General features: G+C 39.6%; 1 protein-coding gene across 2 annotated transcripts in view; it reads right to left on the bottom strand.

Annotated features, from left to right (window-relative positions):
- The window catches only part of OTC (ornithine transcarbamylase), a 110,030-nt gene that overhangs the window by 90,839 nt on the left and 290 nt on the right, over positions 1 to 18,901 (bottom strand). Inside the window, exon 2 of one of the 2 annotated variants that reach the window (XM_087721789.1) lies at positions 6,223 to 6,279. The exons of the other annotated variant lie outside the window; for it this stretch is intronic. Within the exon in view, the coding sequence (XP_087577915.1) occupies positions 6,223 to 6,279 (57 nt within the window). The remainder of the gene's footprint in view (positions 1 to 6,222; positions 6,280 to 18,901) is intronic. 2 annotated transcript variants of the gene reach the window in all.

Consider the following 18,901-nt stretch of genomic DNA (forward strand, 5'->3'; position numbering starts at 1 on the left):
GAGGTACAGGTTTTCTGATTGCTTTTTATTGGAGTACCCCAAGGAAAAGGGTTCCTGGTCAAAGGCCAAGAACCAAGAATAAAGGATTAAGTGAGCTTTATACATTTTCACTGAAGGAGAAGATGGGACAAGATGAGATAACAAGAAATATCATCTAATAAATATTTTAGTAATAATTCTACAATTTGTTCTATTGGTCTATAGCTGTCCCATTCCTAAGCCTTGACTAATGAATGCCTCAGGAGTTATCTATTACACATTTCATTTGCTGCAGGCCTTCTCCATTCCTAACTTTTAGCTGAGGTCTGCAAGTTGTCTAATCCTTGTTACTTTTATCAGCTTTCTAGCTACCCATAATTGCTACAAGCTTTACACATGCATATTTCCTGTTGATAAGCATTCTTTTTTTAAAAAAAATATTTTATTTTTTTGTTACATAAACAACACATACCCACAACAGTGGGGAAAGAAAAAAAAACAAAGCAAAAAAAAGGAAGAAACAAGAAACAAAACAGAGAAGAGAAAAAAAAACCATCATCACATGTAGCATGTCATTTGGTTACAAGCGTTTTAGCATTTATCATTCTTATACATTTAATAGATATTCCCTTACCTTTACTAGTTTATCCTAACTATATTTCCCCCCACAGACATACTTTGTATATACACAACAATTAAAAAAGAAAAACACACACTCACAGCAAAAAAGGGGGGGAAAAGAAAAAAAACCACAAGTATATGTTATAAAAAAGTATATCAGCTGGCTACAACAAGTTTTTGTGTATCTCTTCCATTAATTCATATTAATTCAAATATCTTAACTCAAATGTTTACTATATTAACATCATCATACCTCCACTTTTAATTGACTACAGTTATTTAAACATCCTTCATCCTTAACTCTACCAAAGATTTAATCCATAGCCACATGCTGGCATTTCATTTACTTATTTATAAAATCCTCCATTAACATCAAATCCTCATATCCTGTTTTAGCTAAACATCCATAATATTTAATACCAAGAATTTCATCCTCCATGTATATAATTTATTATCATTCTCCTTTCTTTATTTAGTTATATCCTATATCATAGCATTTTCTCCCTATTAGTTAAGATTTAACTGTATATAGATATAGTTTTATTTTATTTTTTATAATAATAATAATTGTGATTAATAGCCTTTATATATAGTCCAAAGATATTTCTAACCTTCCCTTCTCCTATCCAATTATTATTTATCATAGCAACTCAACATTATATACATTACTATCATTATCAATTATTATTCAACCATACCTATTAGAAATGAATTTAACTAGGTTTAGCTAATTTTAAATTATACTCCTCCATCTATCAGCCTGTGTCTCTCCAGTAACAGAACAGCCTTAAATCTGTTGCCATTCGTGGGTCCAGTTCTCCAAAAATCTTTATGAGCAAGCCCATACGAAAAAATCTTTGCACCTTTTTGCTTATGGTGCCTCTCATATAATGCTGCCGCCCTCTTTTTATTTCCTTTATCAGCTTGTCTTTAATTCTCAGTGGTGGTATCAAATGCTTTGCAGATGGTATTTAATAAAGTATGAATTCTTTAATGCTTCTCACTCCTCCTGCGCCCTGTCTTTCAAAGTAAATCTTCTGTGTGGCTACTTCCCCTTCAGACATTCCATCTTTTTCTCCGTCAGAGGTAAACCAGTTGCCCCGAATATCAGCAAATTGAGAATCTTTATCTCTGACATCCTTAGTTTGTATTTGAAGAACATTCAAACGTTCAACATTCTCATTTTTTTCCTCATATTTTGTTGCTAGAAACACCAGATAATCCAATTTTCTCTCAATTCTATCATGTGTGGCAGATAATTTCTGTAGTGCTGAAAAAAATCATTTGAATAGAGGCTTGAATAGACACCATATTTGTACGCAGTTAGTATTTTTTCTTGAGAGCTCTGAGGTATTTGCAAATAAAAACAAGCTGGGAACTGTGCAATCTTATCAGATCTTAGACCAATACAGCCAAGCAATAAAAGTGTCAAGTTGTAAGCAGCCAAATTATAGTGAATTGGTTTACAGCCCGCTTGCAGAGAATCAGAGGAGATGTTAGAGTAATCTATCCTTTGTCCATGTGAATAGCATTTAAAACATTTAAAAAGTAGAATAACCACCATCCATAAACCAATAGAGATCAAAATCGCTGCTAGATTCTTCTGTTCTTTAATTTAAATTAGCTTGAATTTTTAGGCGGACTGTCTTTCTCTGAGTAATAAAATCATCTTACCAGCTGGAAATACTTTCGCCATTTTTTGGGGCTATCTGCAGTTTCAGTTAGCCTTATGGCTAATCCGGAAGTCACTGGCAAAGGAGGTTAATTTCCAAGTCCCCAGAGACTTTGCGAACGTCTTTGGGGCCACTGGATCTCCTCCTACCTTTCACTGTCTCTCCGGGACAGCTTGGGTCCAAAAAGGGACCGTCCAAATGCTTCGGAATAGAGGAATTTCAGGAGTAGCCTGAAATTCCGTCTTCTCACTGCTAAGCCCCGCCTTCTTCCCAAGAATTCTTTGTTCTTGTGATACAGACAAAGGACCCCCCTATTAGTCTTCCTGATTTATTTTCAAGTGTGTGCCATGACCTTGCTTTAGCAGCCAGCCTATCATTAAGAGGATATGAATAAATAAATGAAAAATATTCAGAGGTTCCTGCCATAACTATACATTCATCAAGAACCCTAATCTTTATTCCCTATTTCCCCATAAGTAACTTCCAAATAATTATTTAAAATTTGCTTTCTACAGAATTCATATTTGGCTCAGATACTACTCCATAAAATACATGGGAATGACTTGTATGGAGCATCAGCTGACTCTATATTTTGCACTATTATATTAGATAACTGGAATGAACAAATTAAGACAATGGTATAGTAGTGCACCCATTATGGATAAACTTAGTACAGGTGGTTCTGGACTTACAACCACAATTGGGACCAGAATTTTGATTGATGACAAGGTGATTAAATGAGTCACACCCAATTTTACAACTTTTTTTTGCCACAGTTGTTAAATGAATCACTGCAGTTATTAAATAAATCAGGCAGTTGTTAAATGAATTCAGCTTCCTGCATTTATTTCACTTGTCAGGAGCCTGCTGGGAAGGTCACAAATAATGATCACATGACCTTGGGGCACTGCAACCTCAGAAATACATGTCAGTTGCCAGGTGCCAGAATTTTGATTACATGACTCTGGGTTGTAATGCTGCAAGTTTTGTAAGTTTGAGGATGAGTTGTAATTTTTTTCAGTGCTGCTATAACTGTTCAATTGCAAAATAAATTGTTGCAAGTTGAAGACTATCTGTGTAATGGTATGACTCTGAAAAAGAGACTTAAGATTGATAGCTACTGATAATATTCATAACTTTCAGCAGTTTGACCTGTTAATAGCCCACTAGCCATGCTGGCATGTAGAATAATTTTTTTTTCTTCTGTTTAATTGTGTCTGATTCTTGGAGACTGCCTGCAGTTTTCATGGCAAGTTTTTTCCTCCAAAAGTTATTTACCATTGTCTCCTTCCTAGGACTGAGAGAAAATAACTGGCCCAAGATCACCCAGCTGGCTTTGTGCTCAAGGCAGGACTAGAACTCACAGTCAGCACAACAGACAAGTGTTATCCATAAAATACTTAGTATGAGCTCTCTTTTAAAAGCAATTGTCCTCATAAGAGTCTATAGCCCCATTTTATTTTTACTTTTACCATGTAGGTAGTCAACCTGGTCCCTACTGCCCACTAGTGGGCGTTCCAGCTTTCATGGTGGGCGGTAGGGGTTTGCTGTAACTCTGCTTTATAAATTTTATAAAGTAAAGTTACTTCCCTACTTTATAAATCACCATTACTGTGGAACCGGTGGGCGGTTAGAAAATTTTACTACTAACAGAGATACAAAAGTGGGCAGTAGGTATAAAAAGGTTGACTACCCCTGATGTAGGTAAATAAATACAGTAGTTAAGATTTACATGAAGCAATGGAAATTGACCAACTGGCAAGACTGTTAATGTTTGTTTGTTTATTGGATTTATATGCCGCCCTTCTCCCAAAGGACTCAGAGTGGCGTACAACATAAAAAAAACACATATTACAAAAGTTAAAAAGGAAATTAAATAAAGACAAAAACAAACCCAATTAATATTAACAATAAAATTTTAAAAATTAGATTAAAATTAACAATTAAATTAACCATTTATTTTATTCTGTTCAGGCCAGGCCAGCTTGCTGGAAAAGCCAACTTTTTAGGGAACGTCGAAAGGACCGGAGGTCGGGGATTATGCAAAGCTCAAGGGGCAGCTCATTCCAGAGGGAAGGCACTCCCACAGAGAAGGCTCTCCCCCTGGGGGTCATTAGCTGACACTGTCTGGCCGACGGCACTCTGAGGAGGCCAACTCTGTGGGATCGCACTGGATGGTGAGAGGCTACTGGTGGCAGTAGGTGGTCTCGCAGGTACCCTGGGCCTAAGCCATGGAGCACTTTAAAGGTCATAATTAGTACCTTGAATCGCACCCGGAAAACAACTGGCAACCAGTGCAGGACGCCTAAAAGGGGTGTAACATGGGAGCACCTAGGTACCCCCATGATAACGCGTGTGGCTGCATTCTGGACCAGCGGAAGCCTCCGGGTGCTCTTCAAGGGCAGACCCATGTAGAGAGTGTTGCAGTAGTCCAGGCGAGAAAGGACAAGGGCATGAGTGACTGTGACCAGAGCATCCTGATCCAGGAAGGGGCGCAACTGACGTACCAGACAAACCTGGTAAAAGGCCCCCCTGGTCACGGCCATCAGGTGTTCTTCTAAACTAAGCCGCATATCCAGGAGGACTCCCAGATTGCGGGCCCTCTCTGAGGGGAGAAAAATTTCTCCCCCTATCATCAAAGATGGAACAAGATGCACAAATGGGGATGATGGAAACCACAGCCACTCAGTCTTGGAGGGATTGAGCTTGAGCCTGTTCCTCACCATCCAGATCCGCACAGCCTCCAGGCATCGGGACATCATGTCGAGAGCATCGTTTGGGTGGTTTTGGGTAGAGATGAAAAGTTGGGTATCATCAGCATATTGATGATACCATACCCCAAAACCACGGATGATCTCGCCCAATGGTTTCATGAAGACAAAATAAAAACAAAATAATATTGTAGCCTTTATCAACATGACACTTCAGCTCTCAGAATCTTATGCAATGATCTTCTTGGTCAAAGAAATATAAAAGGGATGCAGTGGCTCAGTGGCTAAGACACTGAGCTTGTTGATCAGAAAGATTGGCAGTGTGGTGGTTCGAATCCCTACTGCTGTGTAAGCTCCCGTTACTTGTCCCAGCTTCTGCCAACCTAGCAATTCGAAAGCATGTAAAAATGCAAGTCGAAAAATAGAGGCCACCTTTGGTGAGAAAGTAACAGCGTTCTGTGTGCCTTTGGTGTTTAGTTATGCCAGCCACATGACCACAAAGACGTCTTCAGACAGCCTGGCACATCAGCTTTGAAATGGAGATAAGCACCACCCCCTAAGTCGGGAACAACTAGCACATATGTGCAAGGGGGTTGGTGGAAACCAAAGAAATATAGGATATAAAGTCCATATATCTAAAGAGCTCTCAAGCTGGTTCTATAGTATCTCTTTATTTTCCTCTTTCATATTCACAAGAGATCAAGAGAGACTGAAAACCAATGAATAACTGCAACACAATTTTTGACATTATAATTCAATTCTTTTGGTCATATTAGCATTATTCCAAGACTTAGTTAACATTACATTTACTGCCACCATATTTCCTTTCACATTATATTGAGACAATTAAAAATGATTCATGTCAAATAAATATTATTAATTTTTCTAAGATTTGTCTCCCTTCCCCACACTTGTAAAAGAATTTTATATAATTTCTCAGCTATATCAGAGAGGAAAAGTGTCAAACCATTTGTAAATAATAGAATAAATCACTGATTTGAAGTACATATGAAAATTATTTCTGGTACATACAATTATCACATACTCTAGAAACAGGACAAAGACTGTAATATCATCAACATACCTATTTTTCAATAAAATTGATTTGTTTTAGTTTTATAGTTTGGTATATAAATTAATATTAAAAGTGAAGATATAGACTATCAATCTCATAAATTTTATAGCACATATTAAAGAACAACCTGTAAGATTCACCTGTGAGATATTTAAACACTTACCTAATACATTGTACCGAATGCTTGATTTTGAGTATATTTGCTGTATTAAATAGGAATCTGAAATTAAACATATTATCAAATGATAATTTTTAGTTGTAGAAGAAAATGTTCTAATCAGAGCCAGATGAAATAGTGAATACTCTGGTTTTCAGTGAAGCAGCAAAGATAAATGATCATGAGACTATATTATCTTTAGTATTTGTTAAATCTACAAGCAAGGTATGTAATGACACAAATACTATAGATAAAGTGTTAATAGTTAGCTGAGTTGCAAAATTCATAGTTGCATCATTAGAAGACAAGATCAGCATGTGATTGCAGTACTTATGGTCCATTCCAGAGTTTTTTCATATTGCTAAAGGTCAGATCATGTTCCTGGAGAAAAAGTGTCCCCCTGTCCAGAGTTTCCTGCAAAATCCCTTCCAACTTTGCTATTTTGTTATTCTGCTATGATAATATTGTATCCATGCAGATGTTCCATACACATATAGTTAGAGAATTATCTCATTTTCTAGCTCTTCTTTTTTCTCACTAGTATGCATGTGTGTGAGAATGTGGGTGTGTGACAGAGGGGGGCATATAATCAAAAACAGTAATCCAAGTTACTGGATGTCTACATATTACATCCACTTTTCTTAAAGTTTCTTCCTGGCCTGCAGATAGTTGAATAAAGCATATATAACATTATTTCTTAAAGCACAGGATGATGCAATTTAGTCCAGAAATGGTGCCAGGTGGTGGTGTTAGATTATCTTGCATCTGAGGAAAGGCCTTCCTTGTTGCCTAAGACAATTAATTCCTTTATCATGAGCAATTAAATAATCAGCTATTTTCATTTTCCACAACCATAAATTCCATCTGCATTTGTACAAAAATGGGTACCTTATAGTGATAGTGGTTATAGATCACCGTATTCTTGTCATATTTAGAAGCTGAATATAAACAAGGTAGTGATGTGGTGAAACAGAGAAATGTAGTCTTTCTAATCTTTCTAATCACAAGTACAGGTAGTCCTCAACTTACAACAGTTCGAAATTATAACGGTACTGAAAAACGTGACTTATGACTATTTTTCACACCTTTGCAGCATCCCCATAATTTTTTTATAAAATGTTTTTATTGTTTCCAATATCAACATACATATTTTATGGATAGTGTAATGACTGGGTCAAATCTTTTTAAAACAATGGTGGTGGTGGTGGTGGTGGTGGTGGTGGTAGTAGTAGTAGTAGTAGTAGTAGTAGTAGTAGTAACAACAACAACAACAACAATAATAATAATAATAATAATAATAATAATAATAATAATAATATACAAACCGACAAAATACTGGCGCATAATACACCAGACATCAGACTGGTTGAGAAAAATAAGGTCACAATCATAGACATCGCAATACCAGGTGATAGCAGGGTCGCCGAGAAGGAACATGAAAAAATCGCAAGATACCAGGACTTAAAAATCGAAATTCAACGACTATGGCACAAACCAGCAGTGATAATTCCAGTGGTAATTGGCACACTGGGTGCTATTCCAAAAGCACTGGACTTACATTTAAAACAGTTAAAAATTGACAAAATCACCATCAGTCAAATGCAAAAAGCCGCACTTCTTGGATCTGCACGCATATTACGAAAATATGTTACGACGTCCTAGGCCCCTGGGTGGGGCCCTACTAGTAACCAATGCCAAATCCGGTGAAACAACTGGCCGCTGTGATACAATTGTATAATAATAATCTGGTGAAACAACTGGCCGCTGTGATACAATTGTATAATAATAATAATAATAGCAACAACAACAACAACAACAACAACAACAACTCCGCCGTTGCCAGTCCCAAGCCCGGATGAGAAAGGAGGAGGGTTGGGGTCAGGTTGGCAACCTGGTCCCATAAAAAAACCCCGCCAACCCATACAATATGGTGAAAGAAACGAATAAAAATTCTATACCGCATCGGTCGTCGCACGGGTTAACAAGGGCCGGGGCGGATGTTGAGGTCCCTGGGCATCCGTCGACAAGTGACCGTGCCAGCTCAGCGTAGCGGTGGAAGTGATGTGCCAGTGCCTGGAAGCTGTCAGGGTCTGAATGGGAGTGAACAAACTTGCATTCAATCCTGACAAGACCGAGTGGCTGTGGATGTTGCCTCCCAAGGACAGCCCAGATAGTCCATTCCTAAGCCTGGGGGGTGAAAAGTTACACCTCTCACAGAGGGTCCGCAACTTGGGGGTCCTCCTGGATCCGCAGCTGACATTAGAACATCACTTGTCGGCTGTGATCAGGGGGGCCTTTGCCCAGGTTCGCCTGGTGCACCAGTTGCGGCCCTACTTAGATCGGGAGGCACTTCAAATGGTCACTCACGCCCTCGTCACCTCAAGACTTGACTACTGTAACGCGCTCTACATGGGGCTGCCCCTGAAAAGTGTTCGGAGACTACAACTGGTCCAGAATGCAGCCGCGTGAGCGATACTGGGTGTACCAAGATACACTCATGTTACACTAACCTCCGCGAGCTGCACTGGCTTCCTATCGGTCTCCGAACGCGATTCAAGGTGCTGGTTATTACCTTTAAAGCCCTACATGGCCTAGGACCCGGATATCTGCGAGACTGTCTTCTGCCGCATACCTCCCAACGGCCGATAAGATCGCACAGGGTGGGCCTTCTCCAGGTGCCGTCAACCAGACAATGTTGGCTGGCAGCTCCCCAGGGGAGGGCCTTCTCTGTAGCCGCTCCGACCCTATGGAATGAACTACCCCCAGAGATACGGACCCTACCCACTCTCATGGCCTTCCGAAAGGCTACCAAAACCTGGCTATTCCAGCAGGCCTGGGGCTGTTGACCTCATGACTGAGGTCCATCCCCAACCAGACTGAGTGCATGATGTGGTTTTTAATCGATTTTTCTCTGTTTTCTTTTAATTCTTTATATTTTTAAAATGTATTTTCTGTAAGCCGCCCGGAGTCCTTCGGGATTGGGCGGCCTATAAATTTATTAAATACTTAAATACTTAAATAGCCAACAAAATGACAAAAATATAGTGCAGATGAAAACCGTGCCATGGCCTGTTACTATACTCAGAGCCAGAAAAAAGAGGTTATTTAAAGCGAATGTATGAATTATGGAAACAGCAATATCCAGATTCAAATGTTAGTGAACAACGACTAGCAGATCAAAGGCGATTTATTATACGGAATAAAGTGTTTAGTGAAGTTGAGGAAATTCAGGCAAATTGCAAAACTAAAAAAACAACATCACAAGCGGAAATAACTGATATTCAAGACACAACTAAAGACATTATAGTAGAACTCCCAGAAGAAGCTGTCAGGGAGGAAATAACAACACTACCACTAGAACCAGTTATCACTGAACCAACTGATGAACTAATTCAAAAACAAAAAGAATTGAAGGACAAGATCTTGGAGAATTTTCTGTCTAATGAGGAAAGGCAACATTTACTATCATTAAAAACTGTGCCTAAGAAAATTTGGGTCCCTATCATGAAAATGGTTAATGCAGTGTTTTCAACAATTGAAGCGGGATCCATCTCAGAAACGAACCAGTTAATGTACAGTGCAGCTATAATAGTCACTAATTAACTAGGCATTAAAATCAAAGTATCTAGTCACACAACAGAAAAAGCATCAAAGCCAAAGTGGAAAATCCGAATAGAAGAAAAAGTCAAAAAATTAAGGGCAGATGCAAGCAACTTAAAGAATATGCATGGGCAACGGCTTAAAAACAGCAAAATCATAGATCAGCTAATCAGAAGATATAGATTGGATACAAGAAACATCAATGAAGCTGTAGAGATTGTAAAACAGCAGATAACAGCAACAGCTAGAAAAATTGAAAGATATTGGAATTGGAATTGGAATTGATTTTATTTGTAGGCCGCCCTTTTCCCTGAGGGGACTCAGGGCGGCTCACAGAAACCAGGGAGAGGGGAATACAATACAATACAGTACAAGACGACAACACATAATAAAATAATACGCAACATGCATACAACATTCGGGCGGGGTAATGGTCCTTATCCCCAGGCCTGACGGGCGAGCCAGTTCTTCAAGGCTGTGCGGAAGGCCTGGACGGTGGTGAGGGTACGGATCTCTACGGGGAGTTCGTTCCAAAGGGTCGGGGCCGCTACTGAGAAGGCCCTCCTCCTTGTGGTTGCCAGCCGACATTGGCTGGCCGATGGGATGCGGAGGAGGCCCAACCTATGAGATCTTATAGGCCGTAGGGAGGTAATTGGCAGAAGGCGGTCTCTCAAGTATCCAGATCCACTGCCATGTAGGGCTTTATGGGTGGTCAATAGCACCTTGAAGCGCATCCGGAGATCGACAGGTAGCCAGCGCAGCTCGCGGAGGATAGGTGTAATGCGGGTGAATCGGGGTGCACCCGCGATCACTCGCGCGGCTGCGTTCTGTACTAGCTGAAGTCGCCGGATGTTCCTCAAGGGCAGCCCCATGTAGAGCACATTGCAGTATTCCAGCCTAGAGATCACGAGGGCCCGAGTGACTGTTGTCAGTCATTGGATATGAGGCACGAATCATCCAATACAAACAAAATCAGAAATTTTGATCAGACCAATGGCGTTTTTATCAAAGTCTTAATGTCAATGGTGACACCAAAAGTGAAAAACCAGAAAAGCAGGCTATAGTGGAATTCTGGAAAGAACTGTGGGAAAATGCAAAGGACTACAATAAGGAAGCAAAGTGGATACATGATTTTGAGAAAAGCATTGGCAACAAACAAATGCAAGTATTAGAAATAACAACTGAGATGGTCAAAAATCGAGTAAAAAAAAAGTAAAGAATTGGACATCCCCTGGAAAGGACCAATTACAGGGTTTGTGGCTAAAATATCTGACCAGTTTACATGCAGTATTGGCCAGGCAAATGAATGAAATTTTACAAAAGGGCCAAATTGATGAATGGTTGACAACTGGAAAAACATACTTGATTCAGAAAGATGCAACTAAAGGAACAACACCTGAAAACTACAGACCAATAACATGCTTGCCAACAACCTTCAAATTACTCACAGGCATTATTGCAGATAACATGATGGATTATTTGGAAAAATCAACATCTTGCCAGTAGAGCAAAAAGGCAACAAAAGAAGGAGCAGGGGCACAAAAGATCAGCTTCTAATTGATAAAATGATATTAGAAAATTGTAAGAACAGAAAAACGAACTTGAATATGGTCTGGATTGATTACAAAAAGGCATTTGACTCACTGCCACATAGTTGGATCATAAAATGCTTAGAAACAACTGGCATTAGCAAAAATATTACATCCTTTACTGAAAAGGCGATGAAACAATGGAAAACTAAGGTCACAATCCTAGACATCGCAGGTGATAGCAGGGTCGCTGAGAAGGAACATGAAAAAATCGGAAAATACCAGGACTTAAAAATTGAAATTCAACGACTATGGCACAAACCAGCAGTGGTAATTCCAGTGGTAATTGGCACACTGGGTGCTATTCCAAAAGCACTGGAATTACATTTAAAACAGTTAAAAATTGACAAAATCACCGTCAGTCAAATGCAAAAGGCCGCACTGCTTGGATCTGCACGCATATTACAAAAATACGTTACAACGTCCTAGGCCCCTGGGTGGGGCCCGACTGGTAACCAATGCCAAATCCAGCGAAACAACTGGCCGCTGTGATACAATTGTATAATAATAATACAAAGCATTGCATGGCCAATTTCTGGAAAAAATAAAAGATAAAGTGGACAGTGAACAAACTTGGTTATGGTTAACAGCAGGTACATTAAAGAAAGAAACAGAGTCACTAATCCTGGCTACGCAAGAACAAGCTATCCGCACAAATGCCATTAAGGCCAAAATAGAAAAATCCTCTGATGATGCCAAATGCAGATTTTGCAAAGAAGCTGATGAAACTGTTGATCACATACTCAGCTGCTATAAAAAAATGGCGCAGACTGATTATACATTGCAGCACAAATGATCCATTGGAATTTGTGCAAAAATTATAATATTAAAACAGCAATAAACTGGTGGGAACATCAGCCTGAAAAAGTCACTGAAAATCAGATGGTCAAGATCTTGTGGGATTTTCCCATACAAAATACTGGCGCATAATACACCAGACATCACACTGATTGAGAAAAACAAGGTTACAATCATAGACATTGCAATATCAGGTGATAGCAGGGTCGATGAGAAGGAATATGAAAAAATCGTGAAATACCAGGACTTAAAAATTGAAAATCAATGATTATGGCACAAACCAGCAGTGGTAATTCCAGTGGTAATCGGCGCACTGGGTGCTATTCCAAAAGCACTGGAATTACATTTAAAACAGTTAAAAATTGACAAAATCACCATCAGTCAAATGCAAAAAGTCGCACTGCTTGGATCTGCACGCATATTATGAAAAAACGTTTATTACAACGTCCTAGGGCCCTGGGTGGGGCCCGACTAGTAATCAATGCCAAATCTGGCGAAACAACTGGCCGCTGTGATACAATTCTGTTGTTGCGATAATAATAATCTCAATGTTACCACTGACAATCATTTTGAAAAAGATGAACTATGGATACGAACTTGCAAAGAAAGGACTGAAAATTTCGCACTTGGTGTACATGGATGATTTGAAGCTGTTTGGTAAAACAAAAGCTGAACTGGATTTATTAATTGAAAGCAGAAAAGAATTTAGCCAAGACATTGGTATGCAGTTTGGAATTAACAAATGTGCAACAATGGCAACCAAAGCAGGCAAGGTCATAGATGATGATGGAATAGAACTTGAGAATGAAGAAATGATAAAGGCAGTAAAACCAGAAGAAGGCTACAAGTGTTTGGGGATTTTAGAGGCCTCTGACTTCATGCATAATAAAGTCAAGGAATTAACTTCAGCCAAGTACATTCGACGAATTCGCAAGATATTAAAGTCCAAATTGAGTGGAGGAAACATCATTAAAGCCATAAATACCTCGGCTATACCTGTAATTCGATACTCTGCAGGAATAATTGACTGGACCCAGATGGAGTTGGACAATTTGGACAGAAAAAGGAAGCTTATGACAATGAATCATGCTTTGCACCCTAAGAGTGATGTTGACCGATTATATCTACCAATAGCAGAGGGTGGTCGAAGAATCCTTCAAGTAAAACAGACTGTGGAAGAAGAAAAACACAGCTTGAATGATTACATCCACAAAAGTGAAGAACCAATGATTAAGGAAGTAAATAAAGGAGGTCAGCTAAGTCAAAAGCTGAATATAAGAAAGAAGTAATTGAGAAGCGAGCTGAAAATTGGAAAAACAAAGCTATGCATAGCCAATACTTGAAAAGTATTGAAGGCAAAGCTGACCAAAAGCTAACTTGGAACTGGTTAAGATCAGGAGCACTGAAAAAAAAAACAGAAGGCTTTATTTTGGCAGCTCAAGAACAAGCCTTAGCCACAAACTGCATGAAGGCAAAAATTCAACATGTTACCACCAACAGCAAATGTCGCCTCTGTAATGAGAAAGATGAGACCCGACCACTTGATCAGTGGGTGCAGCAAAATTTCACAAACTGACTACCTACAACGCCCTGAGCGTGTTTTAAGACCATTCACTGGAAATTGTGCCAAAAGTTTGGATTTGAGTACAGCAAAAACCACTGGGAATATCAGGTTCAAAAGGTTTTAGAGAATGAGAAAGTCAAGATCTTGTGGGACTTCAGAATTCAGACTGACAGGCACTTGGCCCACAACACACCTGACATAATAATTGAAAAGAAAAAAGTATGGTTCATTGACATTGCAATACCTGATGATGCACGAATTGAAGATAAACAGCAAGAAAAAAATCACAAAATACCAGGACTTGCAAATTGAGGTTGGGCGACTGTGGAAAAAGAAATCGTGTGTTGTCCCAATTGTAATTGGAATCCCTTGTAGCAACACCTAAAGGGCTACCTTACTATTTGGATATTCTAAATTTACCGGACTTGAACATTCTGATTCTACAAAAAACCATCCTACTTCGAAAAGCTTTTATCCTCCGACGTTACCTTAATAGTTCCTAGGTCCTTGGTTAGGACTCGAGCTGTTGAGCTACCAACCAGCCCCAAAGACTGTGAATCTCACCAAACATTAACCACATAATAATACAAATAGTATATGGAGTTCTAATCTTCCAACTTCAATAATACTAATCTCATTTCATATTCCTTTTACATTTTCCAATTAATTCATTGAAACATAACTAATATTTCTCTGCACCCTGTGATCGTTATCCCTTACTAAATGTTATCATTCAATATTTTAAAAATCACTCATTAGTGCACCATAACTTCAATATTCCAAGTGTGGGATTACTAATAACACCAATTATTAACAATATTCAATCCATAATATCCAGGATTGAATATTGCAGCATCCCCATAATTATGTGATCAAAATTCAGATGGTTGGCAGTTGGTTCATATTTATAACTATTGCTGTGTCCCAAGGTCACCCCCTGTGATCCCCTTTTGTAATCTTCTGACAAGCAAAGTCAATGGGGAAGCCAGATTCACTTAACCAGGTTACTAACTTATCAACTGCAGTGATTCACTTAACCACTTTGGCAATAAAGCTCGTAAAATGGGGCAAAACTCACTTAACTAATGTTTCACTTAACAACAGAAATTTGGGTTCAATTGTGGTTGTAAGCTGAGGACTACCTGTATTTCTGGCTGTAAAGCTATCTGTTAGTTTATAAGGATTTTATATTTTAAATAATTCCTAGTCTCAATTTTTACAGAATCCCTCGTAGTATGTGGAAAGTAGGATGGAAGCACAGCGTTGTATAAAAACTCCAAATAAAATAGATGCTTTATTGTAATGTTTTGTTTTTTTTTAAAAAAGTTTTCACTAATATATCTATCCCTTAAAATGGTATTTGGGCTACATTCCTGGGAAGTTTAAAAATGGTGACATTTGAGTTTAATGTTTTAAGCAAATAAATAACATTTATTTTTTTGACATTTTTGACATTAACTTTCACAGACTAGACTTACTGTAATAATAATCACAGACTTACAGTGATTGTTTAAGATGCTACAATATGGAATGTTGTTTATTTAATGTATCTGAACCTTAGAATAAGAATCTACAGTGGAATTCTTCTAGACCATTGTATAGATCAGTGTTTCTCAACCTTGGCAAGTTGAAGTCCTGTAGACTTCAACTCCCAGAATAGCTGGATTCTGGGGGTTTCGCCAAGGTTGAGAAACACTGGCATAGATGAATGGAATTGGCCCCTCAAACCTGTTGGGTCCTTGGGATTCTCTGAGCTTGGTTGCTTTTCCTGCAGATGTTTCATTATCAAGAAAGGCAGACTGGTTTTGAGGCTTGTTTATATAGTTCCTTGCCTGGCCAGTCTTGGTTGAAATGTGATTTCTTCCTTGGTAGTTTATTGATTGAGGCATTGTTTCTTCCCTGACAAGGATGCAATATCTTACTGCATGGATTTTGGAAATAGGAACTAATTTAGGACGGAGGAGACAATAGTGTCTGTTTGGCAAAAGCAAGATTTTACAGAAAATATTACAAATGGAAGTGTAGCAGAAAATGAGACAAAACCAGCTCTTTGTCAGAGGGAGAGGTTTATTTGCACAAAGGTTCAGCAGTTGGTCAAGCAAAAATCTGAACCCCGAAAGGCAGTTGTTTACAGTCTTTTATACTCTTAGCCAGCTTATCGATCATCCCCAAATACCTGGCCTTCCTCTGTCACGTAGACCCCTTTCCTGTGTCATGTAGGCCTCGTACACAATCTCCCAAAACAGAGACATGACATTCATTACTCATTTACCTCCCCACAGGGGGTATTGATACCAATATCCTATTTGTTTTAGTTAGGTGAAGCAAACAGAACAACTAATCTTAAGGGTAATCATTCCTTTTTCCCATTCCACATGGTAAATAAACTTTTAATACCCAAAGAATCTGTCTAGTTGACAAATTCTCTTTTAGAAGAAGAAAGAATGAGGGGGTGCAATTATATGTTGTCCCCAAAACTGGGCTCTGGCTTGGTGTTGAAGGCGATAAATCACTGAACACAAGGTATGATACAGAATTATACTTTTATTTTGGTACTAAGATATAGGGACCTTGGAAAGGTACCTGGGCGCTGATTACAGTTTTATAGCAATTCTTATAGTCAGAGGGTGGTCCCATCCAACCCTTTGCCCTTTCCCTTGTAGGAAGTTAAAACCCATGTCTCTCCTAGAAAAATGAAATATCCTAGGAAATATTGAAAAGGCAGAATATTATATTTCCCTGCATGTGAAAAGGAGAAACATGTTTTAAAGACAAAGTAGCTCCCTGCAGCTTCCTGCTCACGCCCTTTGTCAATGGGCCATTAAGATGCCCAAACCAATCTCTTTACATAATAATGAGTGCCAATTACCTCCCAAAGACCGATTCGATCGCACAGACTAGGCCTTCTCCGGATCCCATCTGCCAGCCAATCTCGGCTGGCGACCCCCCCCCCGGGGGAGAGCCTTCTCTGTTGCAGCTCCGGCCCTCTGTAACGAGCTCCCCGTGGAGATCCGAACCCTTACGACCCTCCAGGCCTTCCGTAAAGCCACTAAGTCCTGGCTGCTTCCACAGGCCGGGGGCTGTTGAAGTATCCAGCCCCACGGTAACTATGAATGTTGTTGTATTTTAAATTGTTGTTTGTCTTATTTATTCCCTTTCCCCTCCGGGAGTGGGCGGCATACAAGACTAATAAACATGACAAACATAACACAATTCTCCCCTTCAGCTCCAGGTTGATGGGATTAAGGCATGATTAGCCTTTACCCACTCACCACATGGCATCTGAGAACTCAACCAAACCTGGATTCAAAATACAGCCTAGAGAGTTGCCCCTGCATGGCCCTTTGGGAGTCTGACAACCAAACAGAATACATATCTTACACAAAAACAGGAAACAGGTGGGTCTGAACAGATTATTAAAAAACCTGTAAACCCCTTCTTAGCTCTCTCTTCTTCTCCCAACACTGAAGCATGTGATCACCTTTTCTGTTTAGGACTCAAGCCATGTGATCCTGTCCACCATTAAATCATCTTTCCAAGCAGCCTCCATGTCTCCAGTGTCTTTTTCCCCACTTGGAGATGAACCCAGAAGGACATTTCTTTCAACACACTAATAATGCATGCATAACAGATGATTGGTTATTTGGATTACAGTCCCCTAAATCTTTACGCTTGCTATGTTAAATAGCTAAATGTCTCATCACCTGTGTTTTACTCCAGGTCATGGGTATCTTGCAAAGTGTTCTAGTTTCATTTGTCAACTATGTGGTTTTGGTTTTTTTTGCTTATAAGCAAGCTATTCTTGTTTCTAATATCTTGGCTATTGGTTTTCTAATAGGTAAAGTGCTAGCTAAGACTGTGCAGCCTCACCCCCTTCGTATTTTTGAGTGTGGAAAGTTATCACCAAGCCCTCTCCCAGAAAAATGAAATATCCTAGGAAATATTGAAAAGGCAGAATATTATATTTCTCTGGATGTGAAAAGGAAGAAACATGTTTTAAATTGAGAATAGCTCCCTATAGCTTCCTGCCTCCACCCACTTTGTCAATGGGCCACTAAGAAGGCCAAGCCATCCCTTTACATAATAAAGAGTTCTCCCCTTCAGTTCCAGGGAAATGGGATTAAGGCATGCTAGTACTGACCCTTTACCCAACTCACCACAGGGCATCTGAGAACTCAACTAAACCTGGATTCAAAATGCAGCCTAGAGAGTTGCCCCTGCATGGCCCCATGGGAGTCTGACAACCAATCAGAATACAAGCTCAAGATCAAAGGCCAGAGAGGGCATAAAACCAGGGACTCAGCATCTCAGTCCTTCTCTTTTCTCCACCAACATTGAAGCATGGAATCACCTTTTTTGTTCAGGACTCAAGCCATGGGATCTTGTCCACCAATAAACCATCTTTCCAAGCAGTCTCCATGTCTCCAGTGTCTTTTTCCCCACTTGGAGCCGAACCCAGGACATTTCTTTTAACATGAGAAAAGCAGTATTTAATTCTTTGTCTAAGGCAACACCTCCACTCCCCCACAACCCCCCTTCTGCAGCGATATTTATATAAGAACAGTTTAGTCTCAAGGCAACCGCCCCTCTCAACCCCCTCCTCAGAGAGAGACAGGAAGGAGCAAAGCTGCTTAATTGTGTTTTAAGGCAAAAAGATGTTTTATCAGAATTCATATTCCTCACTCATGTCCATTATATCCACACCTGGCTCCTATCTCCACATATGACCCTTCCTCTGATTCCCAGGGCCTCATCTGTACATACATTCCATCATCTGATCCTTCATATACAGGGGAGGAGATAATTTTACAGCGGTCTCATGCCAGCCTGAAGTAAATATGTGTACCTCAATCTAATATGCTCAATTCTGCTTGTTCAGAAACTAGATTTACCTAACTGCACCACTAGCCATACTAATTTACAGGCATGTATTTGAACTTGCACAACGGAGCCTCTTGTCTCTTGAGTAATGTTTATGGAGGAGTTTATTTACTGACTTAGGAAGCTCGGCTTCTGATACATTTAAACTGCAGCTTGAACCTTATTAATTGCGTCGGGGGGGGGGGACGCGACAAGGAGGCCAACGGGAGGATGGTCCATCACTTACGCTCTATGCAGCCTTACTACTACTCTA

Source organism: Thamnophis sirtalis, unplaced genomic scaffold (genome assembly GCF_051295495.1).
Source record: "Thamnophis sirtalis isolate CommonGarterSnake01/CBP01778 unplaced genomic scaffold, rThaSir2_p1.2 scaffold_8, whole genome shotgun sequence".
Lineage (NCBI taxonomy): Eukaryota > Metazoa > Chordata > Lepidosauria > Squamata > Natricidae > Thamnophis > Thamnophis sirtalis.